Source organism: Neoarius graeffei, chromosome 1, assembly GCF_027579695.1.
Source record: "Neoarius graeffei isolate fNeoGra1 chromosome 1, fNeoGra1.pri, whole genome shotgun sequence".
Lineage (NCBI taxonomy): Eukaryota > Metazoa > Chordata > Actinopteri > Siluriformes > Ariidae > Neoarius > Neoarius graeffei.
Genome location: NC_083569.1, coordinates 112980923 through 112998753, shown reverse-complemented (window position 1 = coordinate 112998753; position 17831 = coordinate 112980923). Strand labels below are relative to the sequence as shown.

The 17831-nt window shown below is 39.5% G+C and overlaps 1 protein-coding gene across 1 annotated transcript in view; it reads right to left on the bottom strand.

Annotated features, from left to right (window-relative positions):
* The window catches only part of LOC132885941 (uncharacterized), a 450234-nt gene that overhangs the window by 266457 nt on the left and 165946 nt on the right, over window positions 1-17831 (bottom strand). Inside the window, exons 17-20 of the mRNA XM_060920476.1 lie at window positions 14084-14356; window positions 13639-13974; window positions 5916-6173; window positions 3401-3649 (exon numbers count right to left, since the gene is read on the bottom strand). Coding sequence (XP_060776459.1) covers window positions 3401-3649; window positions 5916-6173; window positions 13639-13974; window positions 14084-14356 — 1116 coding nt within the window. The remainder of the gene's footprint in view (window positions 1-3400; window positions 3650-5915; window positions 6174-13638; window positions 13975-14083; window positions 14357-17831) is intronic.

The following is a 17831-nucleotide window of genomic DNA, read 5'->3' as shown; positions in this document are numbered from 1 at the left end:
TCAGTGGCCGGGACTGGATGAAGTTTATCATCTTCACAGCGTCATCCATAACAGCATTTAGATCAGGGCTCATTCTCTTACTAGCCAGAGCTTCCCGATGAATAATACAGTGCATCCATTTAATGTCGGGGTTTACCTTTTTCACTTATCCGAACAGTCCCTTCACGCTCCCCGTCATTGCAGCCGCACCATCAGTACAGATGTGGCTGCATTGTTTCCACTGTATATCGTGTTCTTTGAAAAAACTGCCAATAACCTGGAACATTTTTTCCCCGGTTGTCTTTCCTGGCAGTCTTTTGCAAAACAAAATATGCTCGTTTATGTCCGACACATCTTTGTAACGAACGAAGGCCAGGAGCTGCGCTTCTCCACTCACATCTGTCATTTCATCCAGCTGCAAAGCGAACTGACCGACTTGTTTTATTTTGCCCACGACTTGTCCCACAATATCAAGAGCCATATCATCAATCCAACGGGCCACGGTGTTGTTTGACAGGGGAACTTTCTTGAATGTCTTTGCTGCTTTTTTGTCTATCATAATTCCAGCCATACGAGTCGCTGCAGGGAGAATTAGTTCTTCAACAATTGAGTGAGGATTTTTTTTGTGCCACAAGCAGCGAGATGGCGTAAGATGCCTCCAGGGCTTTGCTCCACACATTTGTGGTTTTCATCATTGTATTCTGAATCTGACCTGACTTAAATTCTGACAGCTTTCCTTTGTAGTACTCTTCAGTTTTCCCTACTTTTGCAGGGTGCTTGGTGCGCTGGTGTCGCTGCAAACGGGCTGGCTTCATTGTGCTGTTAGCCAGAATTTCACCACAGAAGAAACACTGAGGCTGCGGTAGTTCCGAAGACGCAGACGTGGTGAAACCACACAAAATGTAGTTTTCATTGTACTGCCTAGGTTTAGCTTTGGCCTCTTTCTTGCGTTTCTCTGCTGTCTCCTCCGAACCCCCTCCTGGATCCAGAGAAACTGGACATTTTAACCATTTATCCATCTGCAGGTAGCAGCCAGACTTTTTGTAGACATTATCGGTTGCTATGTTTTTGTATTTTGTGTCACAGGTCATTGTCTTCCCGGGGAAATGAGTTGTAGCGCAAACGTACCATTTTATTGATGAGCTCGACATGACACATTGCTGAGAATATTTATCATCTTGGAAATTTTATTAAATAAATAGCCTATTACTAAATTCCACAGCAGACATTCTGTTGTCCACATATTACGAGTTAGCTGAGTTATTGGGACTACACTTTTGTGTGACGCCTTAAAAAAAAAAAAAAATCTCCCTGTGCGCCGCGTACCCCCGGTTGGGAAACACAGATCTAGAGATAATCTCACACAGAAATAGAACACAGCAGGACAAATACAGTAGTGGGAGAACTAATACTGGGAACTAGGGCTGAACGATCTATCGTTTTCGACCGAAAATCGCGATCTCAGACAACACGATTTTGGGATCGTCAAAGCCGCGGTTTTTCACAGTGCTCCTAAACTGACCCATGTTTTGTTTCGTCAATAAATTGTCCTCATTTTTTTACACTACAGACAAAAATTACATCTGTGTGTTCAGGAAAGCCTTGTGGCACTCCGTGTGAAAGAATTTTGTGAATATCTCCTTCCGTTTTCGTGTAAATCCCTGTTTGGAGGGAGCGCTCTGAGAGAATCCTTCACTTTCTGTGTCTCTAAGCGCAGCGTGCGGGTGGGGGAGGGGATGCTCGCTCTCCCTCTCTCTCACACACACACACACACACACACGAGGGAGGGGCTGCTCCCTCTCAGAGAGAGACAGGCTTGTAGCATAATGGCAAGTCACACATTCACACAGTACAGTGCAGCTCCTGCAATAGCCACTGCATCACTCTCACAATTTCCCACAGGGGAATTGTTGGCTCTAGTTATAATTTATAATGCTTATGTACATTCTTTTACAAAAGTGCAATATTTTGATGCTGCTGAGCCATTGATCAACCTTTTTTTATGTCTGATATGTTGTAGATGGGAAAAATAAAAGAAGCAAAAGTTTAAGAAAGATGGCTCTCTTTTTATTTTAAGTTATTATAACTTGTTCCTCAGGCACTCAATGTTAATAAACAGGCCTACATTTGAAATCTGTTGACCTCAGTTTTCATTCTTGCATTAGCTTTATGGAATTCATTGTATGAATTAATTTGCACTGAAACTTGATTTAAAGGAAAAAAAAATCGTGGTTGAAATCGAAATCGCAATATCTGCCAGAAAAATCGCAATTCAGTGTTTTCTTAAAATCGTTCAGCCCTACTGGGAACATAAAACACAATGTTAGTTCCCCACCATGTTTCAGATAAGTCAATTAACTAGTTTTTATTTTGCAGATACACAAAGCTTCACTTATTAACTCCAGTATCACTGGGCTTTTCACCAACTGCTCTGACTTTAGCCAGCTATTAAAATTAACATTAAAATGACAAATCAGGATTCTTTTAAAATCCTCAGAAAACCCTGAAGACATAATTATTTTACAGTAAATGCATCCTCTTTTTATTGATGAACTTTGCTCACTCCTCTATGACTGCATTCTGAATTCTCTCTTCAACAGTGTGAGCTGTGAAAGACATTAAAAAATTCATTTAATTCATTTCATAGTTTATTTCAGGTGTTTATGGCAGAAAATTAACAAAACTATTTGATCTCATCTTAAACACAGTTTAAAGGGTGTTTGTTTTAATGTTTATTAATGACAGTGAAGTGAAAAGTGACATCTGCATATGAAACACTCTTCTGCACTATTTTATTTATTCATAATGTACTTTATTAATGAAGTGAAAATGTAACTCCACTTGAAGTATCTGTCACATGTAAATTCACTCTCAGAAACAGATGTGCTGTGTTTTATATCAAACTTACATTTAAATCTTATTGTTCGAGCATTTTAGAACAAAGTGCTTTAACACTCGTGTGGATTTTTGCTTTTAAAATGAAAACAGTGAGTCAAATGATTTTTGTGAAAATGTTGTTCTCGATTACTCAAAGTTAGTCTGATCATGATGGTGTGAAACATACTGAAAGAGTTCTTACCTTGAGCTCTGTAACATTTGACCAGCAGAATGATGGTCGCCAGCAGATACGGAGAGGCCGTCACTACACTACAGATCAGCATGAGCACTGAGAATGGAGCTTCTACACGTGATGGACCTGCCCATAAATAAAATAATGATAATGTTTTTTATTCTTGAAATGTTTGTATGTTTTATTTCAATCTGAAGTATAAATAAATTAACACCTGTGTGAACAAGTGTAACAGCATATTGTACACAGACTTCGATAAACTAAGCCCGATAAATTACATGATATAAAGATACTGTGTTCAACACATTAGGTCACAGTTGTATTAAAGTGAATATTTAAAAGGTTTCTCACGTCTGACTGAGACCCAGCTTTTCAGTGACTCTCCTCTCTCTGGGTGTTTACAGTGGTAGAAACCTTCATCTGACTTTGAGACATTATGGATGATCATCTCTCCTGTAGTCTGTGTCTGGAGGACTGATTCATCTTTATAGAAATCAGCTCGGAGGTTTGAGGGCTTTGGGTTTCGATATAAACAGCGTAGAGTCAGAGGATGTCCCTCAGTCACAGGATGGACAGGACTCTCCAGGATCACAGCACCATCTACAACACAGAAAACCACATTTACAAAATAAATATTTTCTCTCACTGATCGATATTGAATGTGTAAATCTGTATACAAACAGAAAGTGCCATTAGTTATGACAGCACAAAGTTATCTGTGAGAGTGAAGAGTGTGTAGAGAAACTATCACACATGACAGCACTGAGCCATGTACACTTCCTTTCCCCTCGCTCCACACCGTCTACTTGAGTGAAGGTGAAATTCACAGCACATTTCTAATCACCAAACTCACCGATATGACTCAGGTTGCCACCTTGCACTCTCTATTACAAACACTGTTTTAATACCAGAACATATTAATCATAAACCAAGCACAATGAGTTCACTGCACACAACAGCAATCAACATAAACAGAGAGAAATAAAATGCTTTGTGACATCCCTGATTGATTAATACTCAATAAAATACTCATTTCATTATCAGTGTGGGTATCTGTAAGCATGGACTCGTACTCAGTCTGGAAAGTAACAGCATAAACATATCCATACTCAGAATTACAGAAATTACAGGTGTAGCCTGGTCTTAAAAGATTTCAGTTAAGACAGAGACAAAGAAATGTGTAAATAATTAAATAAGCTTTAATGTTTAAAAAGTCACTCTGATAAAAAACACGTTCAGTAAAACAGTTAAATACAGTTAAATAATTAAAATCATTATAAGCTGATTGATTCATCTTTGTCATATTGTTTGATGTAATTCAGGTCACTGGAGAAAGTTTGTTTGATTTGCACATAGAAAGCGTGTTAGGTACAACCCAGCCTTGCAGGGAATAAGGCTGACAATCTTGGGTTTATTCAATCACACTGGTTGTTTATTCGTTGATTAGCCAGTAAGAGGTGCATAGAGGCGCGATATAGAGGAAACCCCGTCCTGTGAATAACAGGGCTCAGTCAGGGGTAAACAGACGAGCTGTAGAAGACAGTGGAAACGTGGTGGCAGTGTGTGGTGTTGATACGTGGATGGATGCAGAGTCTCGTTAAGCTGTATCAGACATCATATCGCTTGCCAAAGGTAAAACTAACCTTTGTGTATATTGTGTAATGTTTCGTTTTGATCCATGCTGTCAATAGAGATAATGCTAACTGCCGTTAGCGTATTAGCACGCTAGCATATTAACACGTTATTCACTTGGTAGCAAATACTGTTTCCGGGTGTGGTTAATGTGTGTTAGCATGATGACTTGTGTAAAGCTCGGCATGATATGATGAGTTAATAGTTTGTGTTAGGTCTAAGTGACTTAAAGAAATGCTGTTGTACATCTATCAGACTGTGGACCAGGAAGTCATCCTTGGACCCTTTTGGATGGGTAGATGTGCTTCGTACCAAGTTTGCCTTAGTGAACTGGGTTGCCAGTACCCCCGGTATCATCGTTACACCCTCTCTCATCATCTAGCCAGTTTCAGCCCTCTTTTTCCCTTTATCCTCTCCAAGACTTGTGAGTAATTAACTATAGATTAGTGCACTGCTATTTTCTTTTGCTTGTGTTGTACAAGTGAAGCGGCCATTTTGTTTTAGGTCTCCACGCTCCCAAGCAACGACTCGGGCCTGCAACGGGTTTTTATTTTTTTGCTTTTTCAAAGAGAGACATTATTTCATTTTGTTGCAGTGTGTGTGTGTGTGAGTGGTGGGCCTGTTAGGTAAGACTAAAGGTGTAAAAAGTGGTAAATTAACAAGAACAATAATTTCTGAGAAATTCTAAAGGTAAGCTCATTCAGGTCTATTCAACATTTTTGTACTATCTTTAATTGTTGTTATTGATATTATTATTTACATTCGTGTTAACTAAATTCACAATTTGGATTTAAAGTGTCTGTGTGTCATGTGTATATTTGATGAAGGGGTGTTTGAGTAAAAAGGGTAATAAGTTAACATAATTCTTAGTGGGATTCAAAATAGGTGAAAACTTATTGTATTTTTCTGCTAAGTGGAGGCACCGCCAAATAATTCAGCATTTCATTATCAAGTTAACCATTCAGAAAACTGGTAAGTTCATTTCATTTGTCCCTTTCATGTTAAACCACAGATATATGTACCCAGGACCTCGCCCATAGTACTACAACACTAGATATATCCAATTAGCTACATGGGATGGGTGTTACACAGGGAATGTACTGAGAGAAAAAATTCCATATGCTTTTTGTCTTCTTGAACAGTTTTTCCCAGTTGGAAACTCAGAGTTCTGAATATTCTGTAATGAAACATTTCCCTTTTCCTTTAATAATAAACACACTACATGAAGACTCACCCTGCACTGTGATGTTAACAGGATTCCTGTTTTCTCCAGATTCAGAGTGACACCAGTAAACTCCAGTGTAGGATGTGGAGAGGGAGCTGATTTTACATGGAGAACAATCTAACACTCCCTCACTGTGTGTGTATCGTCTCACTGTCCATCCAGTAGAACGACTCTGGTCAGTAGAGTTACAGCTCAGTGAGAGAGAGTCAGAAGTAAAGTGTTGAGTTCTGTTGGGATTGATGATCAGAGAGACTGGAGGAGATTCACCTTAAATAGAGAAGAGAGTCATGTAAACAAGAATCAGTGCAATATGCAATAAGGATATACAGTAAGTGCATGTGTGTCCAGAATTCTGTTTATTAATCCAGTAATTAAAGCCACAGTCCATAGCATGGGTCATAACACAGAAAAGTTTAACCCCAGATAATCCATAATCATAAACACTGCAAAAAGGCAAAGGTCAAAACCAAGAGACAAAATCAAAACTGGGATGAGAAGCACAGGAAAGTCTTACAATTGCTGCAAAGGAATAAAATGATCAGACACAGGACAGCAGGGCAATGCCTCCTCACCACCAGAGGGCACCATCATCTCAGTATGAGCTGAGCTCGAACACACCACCTCCAGATCACTTCCTCATTGTAGATTACATTCGACCCGCACATACATTTACACAGTACAAAGTTCAGAGCCATGTTTAGTTTGTGATTGCCATTGCTGTGTTTAGACCCTTTGCTTTTGATGACTCTTTTGGATTTTCCCTCTGGTCTTATATTGTACTTTACTGTGTCGGACTCTTACCTGTTTTACAGCTCTGCTATTTGTATTGGGTTTAATAACAGTCTAACATCATGACATCATCTGTAACTGTGTGGTCCTCTGAATATCCATATCTGTGTTTGTATTAGTGTTTAAACCTGAAGTATTTATGGGTTTGTCTTTCTGAAAAGTTTTCTGAAAGCAAACAAACAAAACAACCCCAGAATCTTGTGCCTCCTGTTAACATCTTTGTATCTGTTAAGAACACATGATCAGGGGTGGGTTTTCCAGTAATGTTGCCCTTTAGAGCTAAAGAGTGAGTTGAGAGACTCTTAAGCAACGAACATTGTCTCTGTACATGGTTTTCCCGAACTCACTCGTAAGAAGGAATCTGAAGAGCATCTTTGTAATGCATGTCCCTGATACAGGCATTAGTAGTTGCTAAAGGCAATTGTACTGTCATTGCTGAAGGCATTAGTAGTTGCTAAATCCAGGCAATAAGGTCACATGCCATTCGCTTTTAACCAAAATCTAATGAAATATAAAGTGTTTAAAATAAGAGAATATATAGTATCATCTGGAAGCATTACAAATATAATGTGGTAATTAATTAATGAAACCATTTTATGTTTTTGGGCAGTATTTTTATTCCAAGCATGTTTTTAATTAAATGAACAAACGTTCACATGAAAGAATGAGCAAATAATAAGCTAAATAATGAAGTAAATGTGTTCCCCGTGCTCGCTGTTACCCCCCGATCATGTAGTCAGGATTATTTCAACCGTTATCCACAGTGCAGAGTGGGCAATAAGCTCCCTTATAAGTGCCACACAGAGAAAGAGAGTTTTGACCTTTGTACCTAAGGAAGTTGTATTGACCTCATCCATCTATCTATCTATCATGGGCGATTGCTCTAAGACAACGAGGGAGGCTCAGCCTCCTCTAGAAATGATGAACATCGTGTAGGATGAATTGCGCTAGGCTTATGTTATAGCTGACCTTATAATATTGCTATTTCAGATTCAGAATCATAGAAATATATGTGCTCAACCCAACTACAGTGCGAAATCATTCCGTTATAACTTTCCCCAGTTCGCCTAATGTGCGCGTGAGTTTTTCCCCCTTGTGACAACGCGATGCAGCCCAGCCTCAGTGGACTTGAATGAATGAATTTATTTATTTCGAACATGTATAAAAAAAAAATGTATGTAACTATTTGTACATACAAAAGAAAGACAACGAGAAAGTGACAAAAAAATAAATAAAATAACAAAGAGCTAAGACATTACAATACACCACACATTGTTCGAAAAAGGAGTGGGAAGAAGTACAATACTTTTTTAATTTCCCACGCCGTTTTAACTACCCCAAAATCCAAACTACATTAATACACCTATAAAAATATATACCATATATACACACTTCATGAATATCTATATAAATATATAGTTACAAAAATAAATATACTACATACCATATATACACTTCATAAATATCTATATTAATATATATAATTACTATATATATACACACACTATATACCATATATACACTTCATAAATATCTATATAAATATATAATTACAAAAATAAATATCTACTACATGCCTATCCCTGTAACTATGAAGATATAAACTATCCCCATAAATTAATATATACAATATACTAAGTTCTAATATAACAATCAACCCTATTCTATTTATCCCTCATCATCCTCTGTTAACCTACTTCCTCTTCTATATACTTGTTTAAAAATATTTTTGTACCTTTTTTAAACAGATTTATATTTGCACTTTGTTTTATTTCTGTCTCCAGTCTGTTCCATAAAGTCACCCCACAGCTCGATACGCACATGCTTTTCATATTTGTTCGAACCTTTGGTTTTTTAAAATGTAGGTCTCCCCTTAGATTATATCCCCCCCTCTCTCACTAAACAGTCCTTGTATATTTTTTGGCATTAGATTCTTTCTCGCTTTGTACATTATTTGTGCTGTTCTGAATTTGACCAGATCCATAAATTTCAACATGTGTGATTTTATGAATAGTGGGTTTGTGTGATCTCTGTATCCTGTTTTGTTTATTGTCCTTATTGCTCTTTTCTGTATTGTACATATCGGCTGTAGAGTGGTTTTGTAGGTGTTTCCCCAGACTTCGACACAGTAAGTCAGATATGGCAAAAATAACGAGTAATATAGAGTATGCAAAGATTTACAATCAAGAATGCTTTGTTTTCCACAGTATTGCCGAGCACTTTGCCAGTTTTGCTCGTATGTATCCTACATGAGGTTTCCAGCAGACTTTATGATCCAAAATCACACCAAGAAATTTAATTTCCTGTACCATTTCTATCTTAGTATTGTCTATTATCAGTTCTACATTACAATCTATTTTGTGTCTCCCAAACAACATGATCTTTGTTTTGCTTAGATTTAATGATAATTTATTTTTGTCAAACCATAGTTTTAGTTTATTTATTTCAGTTGTGATTGTCTCCATAGTCTGCTGCAAATTCTCACCGGAACAAAAAATATTAGTGTCATCTGCAAACAAAACAAATTTCAGTGCTTGCGAAATTCTACATATGTCATTGATATATAATATGAATAATTTCAGACCTAATATTGACCCCTGTGGTACCCCGCATGTAATGTTCATGAAATCAGATTTATGGTCACCTATCTGCACAAACTGTTGCCTGTTTCTTAGATAGCTCGACAGCCAGCTCCACCCAACTCCCCTAACACCACACTTTTCTAGTTTACTTAATAATATACTATGATCAATGGTATCAAATGCTTTTTTTTAGGTCCACAAATACTCCAATTGCTATTTTTTTATTGTCTATATATTTTGTGATTTCCTCTATTAGTTCCATTAGTGCCATCGATGTTGATCTGTCCGTTCTGAATCCATATTGACTGTCTGTAAGGAGGTTGTGTTTTTCAACGAATTTGTCCCGTCTATCTGAAAAAAAAGTTTTTTGAGTATTTTGAAGAATTGGGGGAGTAAAGAAACAGGCCTGTAGTTTGTGAAATGGTGTCTATCTCCGGTTTTAAACAATGGTATCACTTTTGCAATTTTCATTTTGTCTGGAAATGTACCTGATTGCAGATGTGGGTGAGTGGTTTCACAATTCCCTCAATAACTGGGAACTATGCGCTTTTCAATCTCAAAATGCAAGACAATTATTGGACAAATACTGCGAAAACGCCTGCCCATGGACTCCCGGCCTCACAGTGGGAGGGACATGGCAAAGCTTTCCGCGAGGAGACTGGTGATCGGTGAAAGCGGCCGGATATTTTCTTTGACAGCTCGTTTCAAATATAGACAGGCAGCGGTGAATTTCAGGTCAGTCCCATGCGGATTCGCAAGTGGTGTGCTGTATTGTAAGAGATCAGCTTACATTTCGATTTCATTCATTACATACGGTTTCTACCAGCTTTTTTAGTTTGTATATATTTTCATTGTAAATAAAGTGTAAATATAGTGTTGTCAAGTTTGCTATCTTAGTTCCAGAAATTTCGTTTTTTGAGTGACTGAACTTGAACTTGAGGGGGCTAGTCAGCTAGCAAGAAAGCTGCGCACGGATGCCAAGCATTGCTGATTTAATTTTGGCGAAGCCATTTGCCAGTCTTCCTTTCGAGGAAAAAATTAAAGAGCAGGGTAGACCAACGCCTCAAATTGACTTGGTGAAAAAGGTAGGGAATAATACTCGTTTCTTTCAGCTCTCCTGGTACGAGAAAGTGAATTGGCTAACAGCAAGTGACCTACATCAACAACAGTAAATAGGCTACTTTAGTAATATGTCATGGATGGACCAAAAATATAGAATCTATTTAAAATGTTTATGCTGAGTATATTATATTGGAAGATATATTTCTCTGGATATGAATTAAACACAGCTACAATTTGGAAAACATTTTTAAACAAAAACACAGCCGAGAACATTTCACACTACAGACCTGGCTTAAAAGTGAAGGGTTATCAAAATTGTCAATAAAACATTTCTCAGTCAAAATAAGTAAAATATAGGGAAAGTGTCATTGAATGAAATGTTTGGCTCCCCAAGGTCAGTGCTTGTGCCTATTCCAGAACACTCTGCTGTTACTGCTGAGGTTCCTGACAAAGAGCTGCTTTCAATAATGATCAATTTTTAAACAACATGCCACAATTTTAAAATATAAAATGTTAAAATATACCCCCCCAACACCACCATCATGTATATTGGACAGTAGGCTAATGGGCCAAAAGAACCTGTTATTTCACAGTTTGTGACCCTGCCAACAATCAGCTAGATCAGAGGCAAGAGTATGGGCAAAATTAATGCATTTTTTTCTTTTAAAACCTGGAAATATCATAACCGACCAGCCTCCCCTGTTTGAAAGACTACCAGCCGCCACAGATCTCTCTCTCTCTCTCATATATAAAAAAGGTCAATTCAACCTCCTTTGGGACACACTACACACAGGTCAAAACCTCTCTCTCTCTCGTGCGCGCGCACACACACACACACACACACACACACACACACACAATGTTAGATGTGCAGAAATGTGTCTCATTTATGACACTAAATTAGTGAATCACTTGCCTAATGGAGTTAAATTTGATTAAAATGTGGCGATATCAATGTGACATGACAATATCCATATGGGCGGCACGGTGGTGTAGTGATTAGCACTGTCGCCTCACAGCAAGAGGGTCCGGGTTCAATCCCTGTGGCTGGCGAGGGCCTTTCTGTGTGGAGTTTGCATGTTCTCCCCATGTCTGCGTGGGTTTCCTCCGAGTGCTCCGGTTTCCCCCACAGTCCAAAGACATGCAGGTTAGGTTAACTGGTGACTCTAAATTGACCGTAGGTGTGATTGTGAGTGTGAATGGTTGTCTGTGTCTATGTGTCAGCCCTGTGATGACCTGGCGACTTGTCCAGGGTGTACCCCGCCTTTCGCCTATGGTCAGCTGGGATACGCTCCAGCTTGCCTGCGACCCTGTAGAACAGCATAAAGTGGCTAGAGATAATGAGATGAGATAATTTAACACGGGCAGCAGATTCAACACCAGTTTCCCCCGTTGACTGTGAGCGTCCCTCTACAGTGCATGCGCAGTCTGTATATTCGGCTGTGAGCGAGTCGCTGTTTGTTTTGAACAAGTGGTCTGGGTCTCTCGTAAATTTCAAACAACTAAAGGACTACTTAGGCAACGATGTTGTTCAGGAAAACCACATGAGCTTGACGATGGCTCTTACGAAGCAATTTAAGACTCTCTTGGCCTAAAGAGGCTTTCGGGAAACCCACCCCTGTTCATTCTTAATAATATATTCATATTCAGTTACATCTCTAGTGTTGACCTGCTCTGGCTTTCTGGATTTTATAATAAAACCCTCCAGCCCATAGATCCTCAATCATCTCCTTCGTCCTCTTTATATTAAGGAAAATAAACTAATGACAAAATGAGGAGCAGAGATGGAACAAAAAGATAGCACATGGCTTTTGTCACCAAACTCAACCAGCATTCAGAAGAAGAGGAAGAAGCCTTGATTTGCCATGAGCACACTCAAGCACAGTGAAATTCATCCTCTGCATTTAACCCATCTGAAGCAGTGAACACATGCACACACACCCAGAGCAGTGGGCAGCCATACTACAGCACCCGGGGAGCAGCTAGGGGTTGGGTTAGGTACCTTGCTCAAGGGCACTTCAGCCCAAGGCTGCCCCATGTTAACCTAACTGCATGTCTTTGAACTGTGGGGCAACCGGAGCATCCGGAGGAAACCCATGCAGACACGGGGAGAACATGCAAACTCCACACAGAAAGGCCCCCCCATCGGCCATGGGGCTCGAACCCAGAACCTTCTTGCTGTGAGGTGACAGTGCTAAACACGACACCACCGTGCCGCCCAAAAACTTGCTCATTTAGAGAACATATCAGATATTAAACTGATAAGAACAAATACGAATACAGTATTTGTTTATTAATACAGCCAAAAGGCCGAGAAGTGAAGGGCTCTTTAACTGCCTTATACTTATTAATAAATGTTGAATTAATCTCAACTGACATTCACACCACCATCATGTACTCTATTTAACGGTGCTGACTGCAAAGTGATCTGAAATGTTCAGTTTTTTTCCATGCATAGCATTTTCCTACATCTCACAAGAACAATATCATGCTGACAAGATGTGATCATTTTGATGTCCCAAGGGTCACTTTTCTCTGTTATGGGACCATTTTCCTCCCTCTTGAGGTAAACAATACGGCCCTACAGAAACAGGAAACAGCCGAATGTGGGGAGCTTTAACTAATTAGCATAACTATGGAACTGTGTCACACCAGGATGATGATGCGCAGAAACCACTGTGACTCTGCATCGACTTCGGAGAGTTTTGAGTCACAGGAATGCAATTTGTGGTTGACCTTCACGAAAAGATCCGTGAAAAAAAAGACAAATATATATTTTCTCTGTTACTGCTTTTGTGTTATTGTTTCTATCAAAACATTAGGTGTATAGCTCCATACACGCTACTGTGGAGTCGAGCTCATGGGTTCTAAGGCTAAGATAGCTAAACGCTAGCTAGAATGATTTAGTTATCTGTCCAGAAAAATGACATCATCTAACCTTGCTCTATCTTGCAGTTACACTCACTAGGCAGGCTTTCCTTTTCATTTACACTGGATTTTAGCTGGCAGGAGAGACAAGTCCGCCATGTTTGCCCACACTGACTTGTTTTGGTTCAAAGTAGGTCCAACACGCCCCACAGTGGTCATGTGATATTGTTGCTCACTTGCTTCAGCGACCTCCGGAATCGTAAAATGCGGGACGCATTTTATCTCGGTAAAATATTTACACATAGGAGACACAGTGTGTGCAGCAACAAAGCATCTCAAAATTCCAACAGCAAGAGAAATAGAACATTTTACCCAGAATTCAACTTTGCAGTCAGAAACTTTAACCCAAACCCATTGTTAATGTTCCTCACCAGTGACCCATAGAGGCTGTGGATTGCTGTACGGTGTGTGAAAGGCTGGTTCTCCTCTCTCTCCTCTGCACATATAAACTCCTGTGTGTTTCAGAGCAGCAGGACTGAGAGTGTATTTGCCTCCAGATCCTCTGCTGCTGTCTGAGAGGAGCTCCACAGACATGTTATAGCCACGACTATTTGTTATTTGAGTTAATCCGGATCTGTAGGGAACAGTTGTGTACCAGCTGAATGTCCAGTCTGTAGAGGAGCCTGTAACCTCACAGCTTAGAGTCACTGAGTCTCCTTCAGTCAGCCAGCTCTGTGGAGATGCACTCAGTACTGGCAGTGGTCTCTCTGTTACACAGGAAACACAAACTTGTTAATTTGTAGGTTTATTTAATAATGAGAATCTAAGAATATCTAATTGCACATTTTAATGTCTCACTCAAGCAAACTCACACACCCACATCTTCCAGTGTAACAGCATCACTGAAGTGTGATGAGCGTGAGCCTCCTCTCTCTGCTCCTCTACAGGTGTAGTTACCTGTGTGGGCCACTTTAACACCACTGATTGTGTACACCTGTTCACTACTGACACGACTGTGTGAAGGAACTTTATACCAGCTGTACTGCCAGCTAGAGACACTTTCATCCTGTATGTCACATCTCAGAGTGACGGCGTCTCCACTGAACACCTGTTTATCAGGATTCACGGATGCCACTGGTTTTGGTCTCACTGTAGAAAAATGATAAAATATCAAAGCTATCATTATTAATTCATCATCATTCATATATAAAGATTATTTCAGAACAGTGGAAATTATGTTTATCATCCAATTTACAAAGAAATATTTTTGATCAACTAAAAAAAAAAAATCTAAATTTTTCAATGTATTTATGAACAGGTATCATCTGTTTCCAAACTGAACTGGATAATGTCGGCTGTCGTATTTATGAACCATATAAATTATGATTCATTCTTACACACTCGTGTTTCTGTCACTGGTAAAAGGAAGCAGAACAGGGCTGTGAAAAACAGCTATATCAGCAATAAGTGGTGATTATGATGTGAGCAGTTCCATTTTGTGTGAATGTGATGAAAGTGATTTGTCAGCAGTTATGGTTTCTTACAGAAACACTTTATTTTACAAAGCTCTGGTTACAGAGTCACAGAGTAACTACAAAAGACCAAATACATAGTCAGGAAATGTTATAAATAATTCATAATTACACCAAGATATTAGATGAGTGAAACTACACATCCAAGTTTAAGTGATATTTACAACTAAATAACAATAATTTGGAAGAATTTGCAAAAGTTGAAATGAAATATTCTGATTCAGATTACATCTTCAACCAGGTACAGGTGTACTATTTTTATTTAAAAACACATTAAACCCATGTTTTCATTTCAGTGAATTTGTGTTTAACTCTCATTATCTTTTCTATCATAGTTTATGAAAATTGCTCTCTCATCTCATTATCTCTAGCCGCTTTATCCTGTTCTACAGGGTTGCAGGCAAGCTGGAGCCTATCCCAGCTGACTACGGGAGAAAGGCGGGGTACACCCTGGACAAGTCGCCAGGTCATCACAGGGCTGACACATAGACACAGACAACCATTCACACTCACATTCACACCTACTGTCCGGTCAATTTAGAGTCACCAGTTAACCTAACCTGCATGTCTTTGGACTATGGGGGAAACCGGAGCACCCGGAGGAAACCCACGCAGACACGGGGAGAACATGCAAACTCCACACAGAAAGGCCCTCGCCGGCCACAGGGCTCGAACCCGGACCTTCTTGCTGTGAGGCAACAGCGCTAACCACTACACCACCGTGCCGCCCATCAACTTCCTTAAATTTGTTAATATACATCCATTCCTGTGTTTCAGGCCTGCAACACATTCCCAAAAAAGTTGGAATGAGGCAATTTAGGGCGAGTAATGAGGTAAAACATTTCAATAATGATGTGATTTGAAACAGGTGATGTCAACAGGTGATTGTAATCATGATTTGGGACAAACCTAGATTAGGCAGAGTATTTGAGGAGCAAAAATGGGCTGAGGTAGCCTGGGCCCGCCCATCCTAAGTGTGACGCAACACAAGGGCCTGTTGCGAGCTTAGTCTGGCAAGGCAAGCTATCTACAGCTCTTCCAAGCTCCCGAAAAATCGGGAGCCAATCAACTTTGAGCATCTCCAACAGCCCTGGGTAGAGGCGTGTTCAAGGCAGTGGCATAGTAGAACTGCGACCGGAAGCCATAGATTGTTTACAGAATCTATGCTGGAAGCGCTTCATTCACTAGAAACATTACGAACATGGAACAGCGGCAAGCCTTTGACACAGCGGTAGATGCTGTACTGAAAGCATTCAACGGGAAGTTCTTATTGAAAACGGAGCAAAGAGCAGCCCTGGAGGTATTTATGTTCTTCCTGTTACTCAAGCAGTTTCTGTCGCATCACATACGTCAGAGGAAAGAGTGATGTGATTGGTTTAAGCTTCGTCACAGCCTTTTCTGGCTTCGACCAGTAGCAAACTGAGGCATTTCAGGGAGGCGGGTCAACCACGCCTTTGGGAAACGGTTGGGCTTAATATCTTTGCCAGACCAAATGCTCGCAGAGCCTTGAAGTCGCGTTAGCCAGACTAGGGCTGAGGATCTCCAGTTTGTCAAGAAATGCGTGAGAAAATGACTGAAATGTTTCAAAACAATGTTCCTCAAAGAAAGACAGAAAGGGATTTTGATATTTCACCCTCTATGGTGCATAACATCATTAAATGAGTCAATGAATCTGGAGGAATTTTGGTGCGTAAAGGGTAAGAGCTCAAGCCTAATCTGAACACCCGCGATCTCCGATCCCTCAGACAGCATTGCATCAAGAACTGCCATTCATCTGTCGCTGATAGAACCACATGGGCTCAGGATTACTTTGGCAAACCTTTGTAAAGCTACAATACAGAGTTACAATCACAAATACCAGTTAAAATTTCACTGTGCAAAAAGGAAGCCTTATGTTAACTGTGTCCAGAAGAGCCGTTGACTTCTCTGGGCTCGGAGGTGTCTGGGATGTTTCTGGGATGTTTCATCACACAGTGGAAACATGTATTGTGGTCAGATGAATCAGTGTTCCAGGTCTTTTTTGGAAGAAATGGAGACTGTGTGCTCTGGACCATCCAGATTGTTACCAGGAACAAGTCCAAAAGCCAGGGTGTGTCATGGTATGGGGTTGTGTCCATGCCCTTGGCAAAGGTAACTTACACTTCTGTGATGGAGCATTAATGCTGAAAAGTACACTGAGATTTTGGAGCAACATCTGCTGCTTTCAAGAAAAAATCTTTTCCAGGGAGATTTCAACAAGACAATGCAAAACCACATTCTGCTCACATTACAAAGGCGTGACTGTGGAAGAAGAGGGCGTGTCTCCTCTGTCCCCAGTAGAGAATGTGTGGAGAATTTAGAAATGGAAAATATGCCAGTGACGACCCCATACTGTTAAGACCTGTTTGCAGGAAGAACGGGACAAAATAACACCTGAAACGCTTCATCACTTGGAGTCTTCAGTCCTTAAACATCTTTTAAGGGTTGAGAGAAAGAATGGCAACATTACAAAGTGGTAAATGCTTTACTGTCCCAAATTTTTGGACATGTGTTGCAAGAATCAAAATTGAAATAAGTGTTTACTTTGAAAAATAAATAAATAAATAAATGAAAAATAATATTAATGAGTGAAAAACTCAAATGTGCTGTTGTTTGGTTTTGAGTGTAATGCAGGTCAAAATTATTTACAAATCATTGTTTTCAGTTTTAATTTCAATTTCAACACGCCGTCCCAACGTTTTCTGACCTGGGTTTGTATTAATTACTGTGTATTTACATCTAGAGTATTTATAAGTTATTTATTGTCCAATCTATGTTGTATTTACACTGTAATCAAGTGAAGATGATTTCTTATATTTCTCATATTTGAGACTTCTAGTTTCAGAGACACTGTATTATACTGTACATGTACACTTAAGGAATAAATCACACCATGTTGTGTTGTTCCAGGAAAATAATCAGTGACGAGATGGAGTTTGTTACTACAGATGATTATTTCCTGATAACATCATGTACCGAAGTGTTTCATTCCTCCGATACTAAAGCAATTTGTCAAAGTCAAATGATTACCATTTTTTAATTTTTTATTGAACAACATCGCACTTTTTATCCAT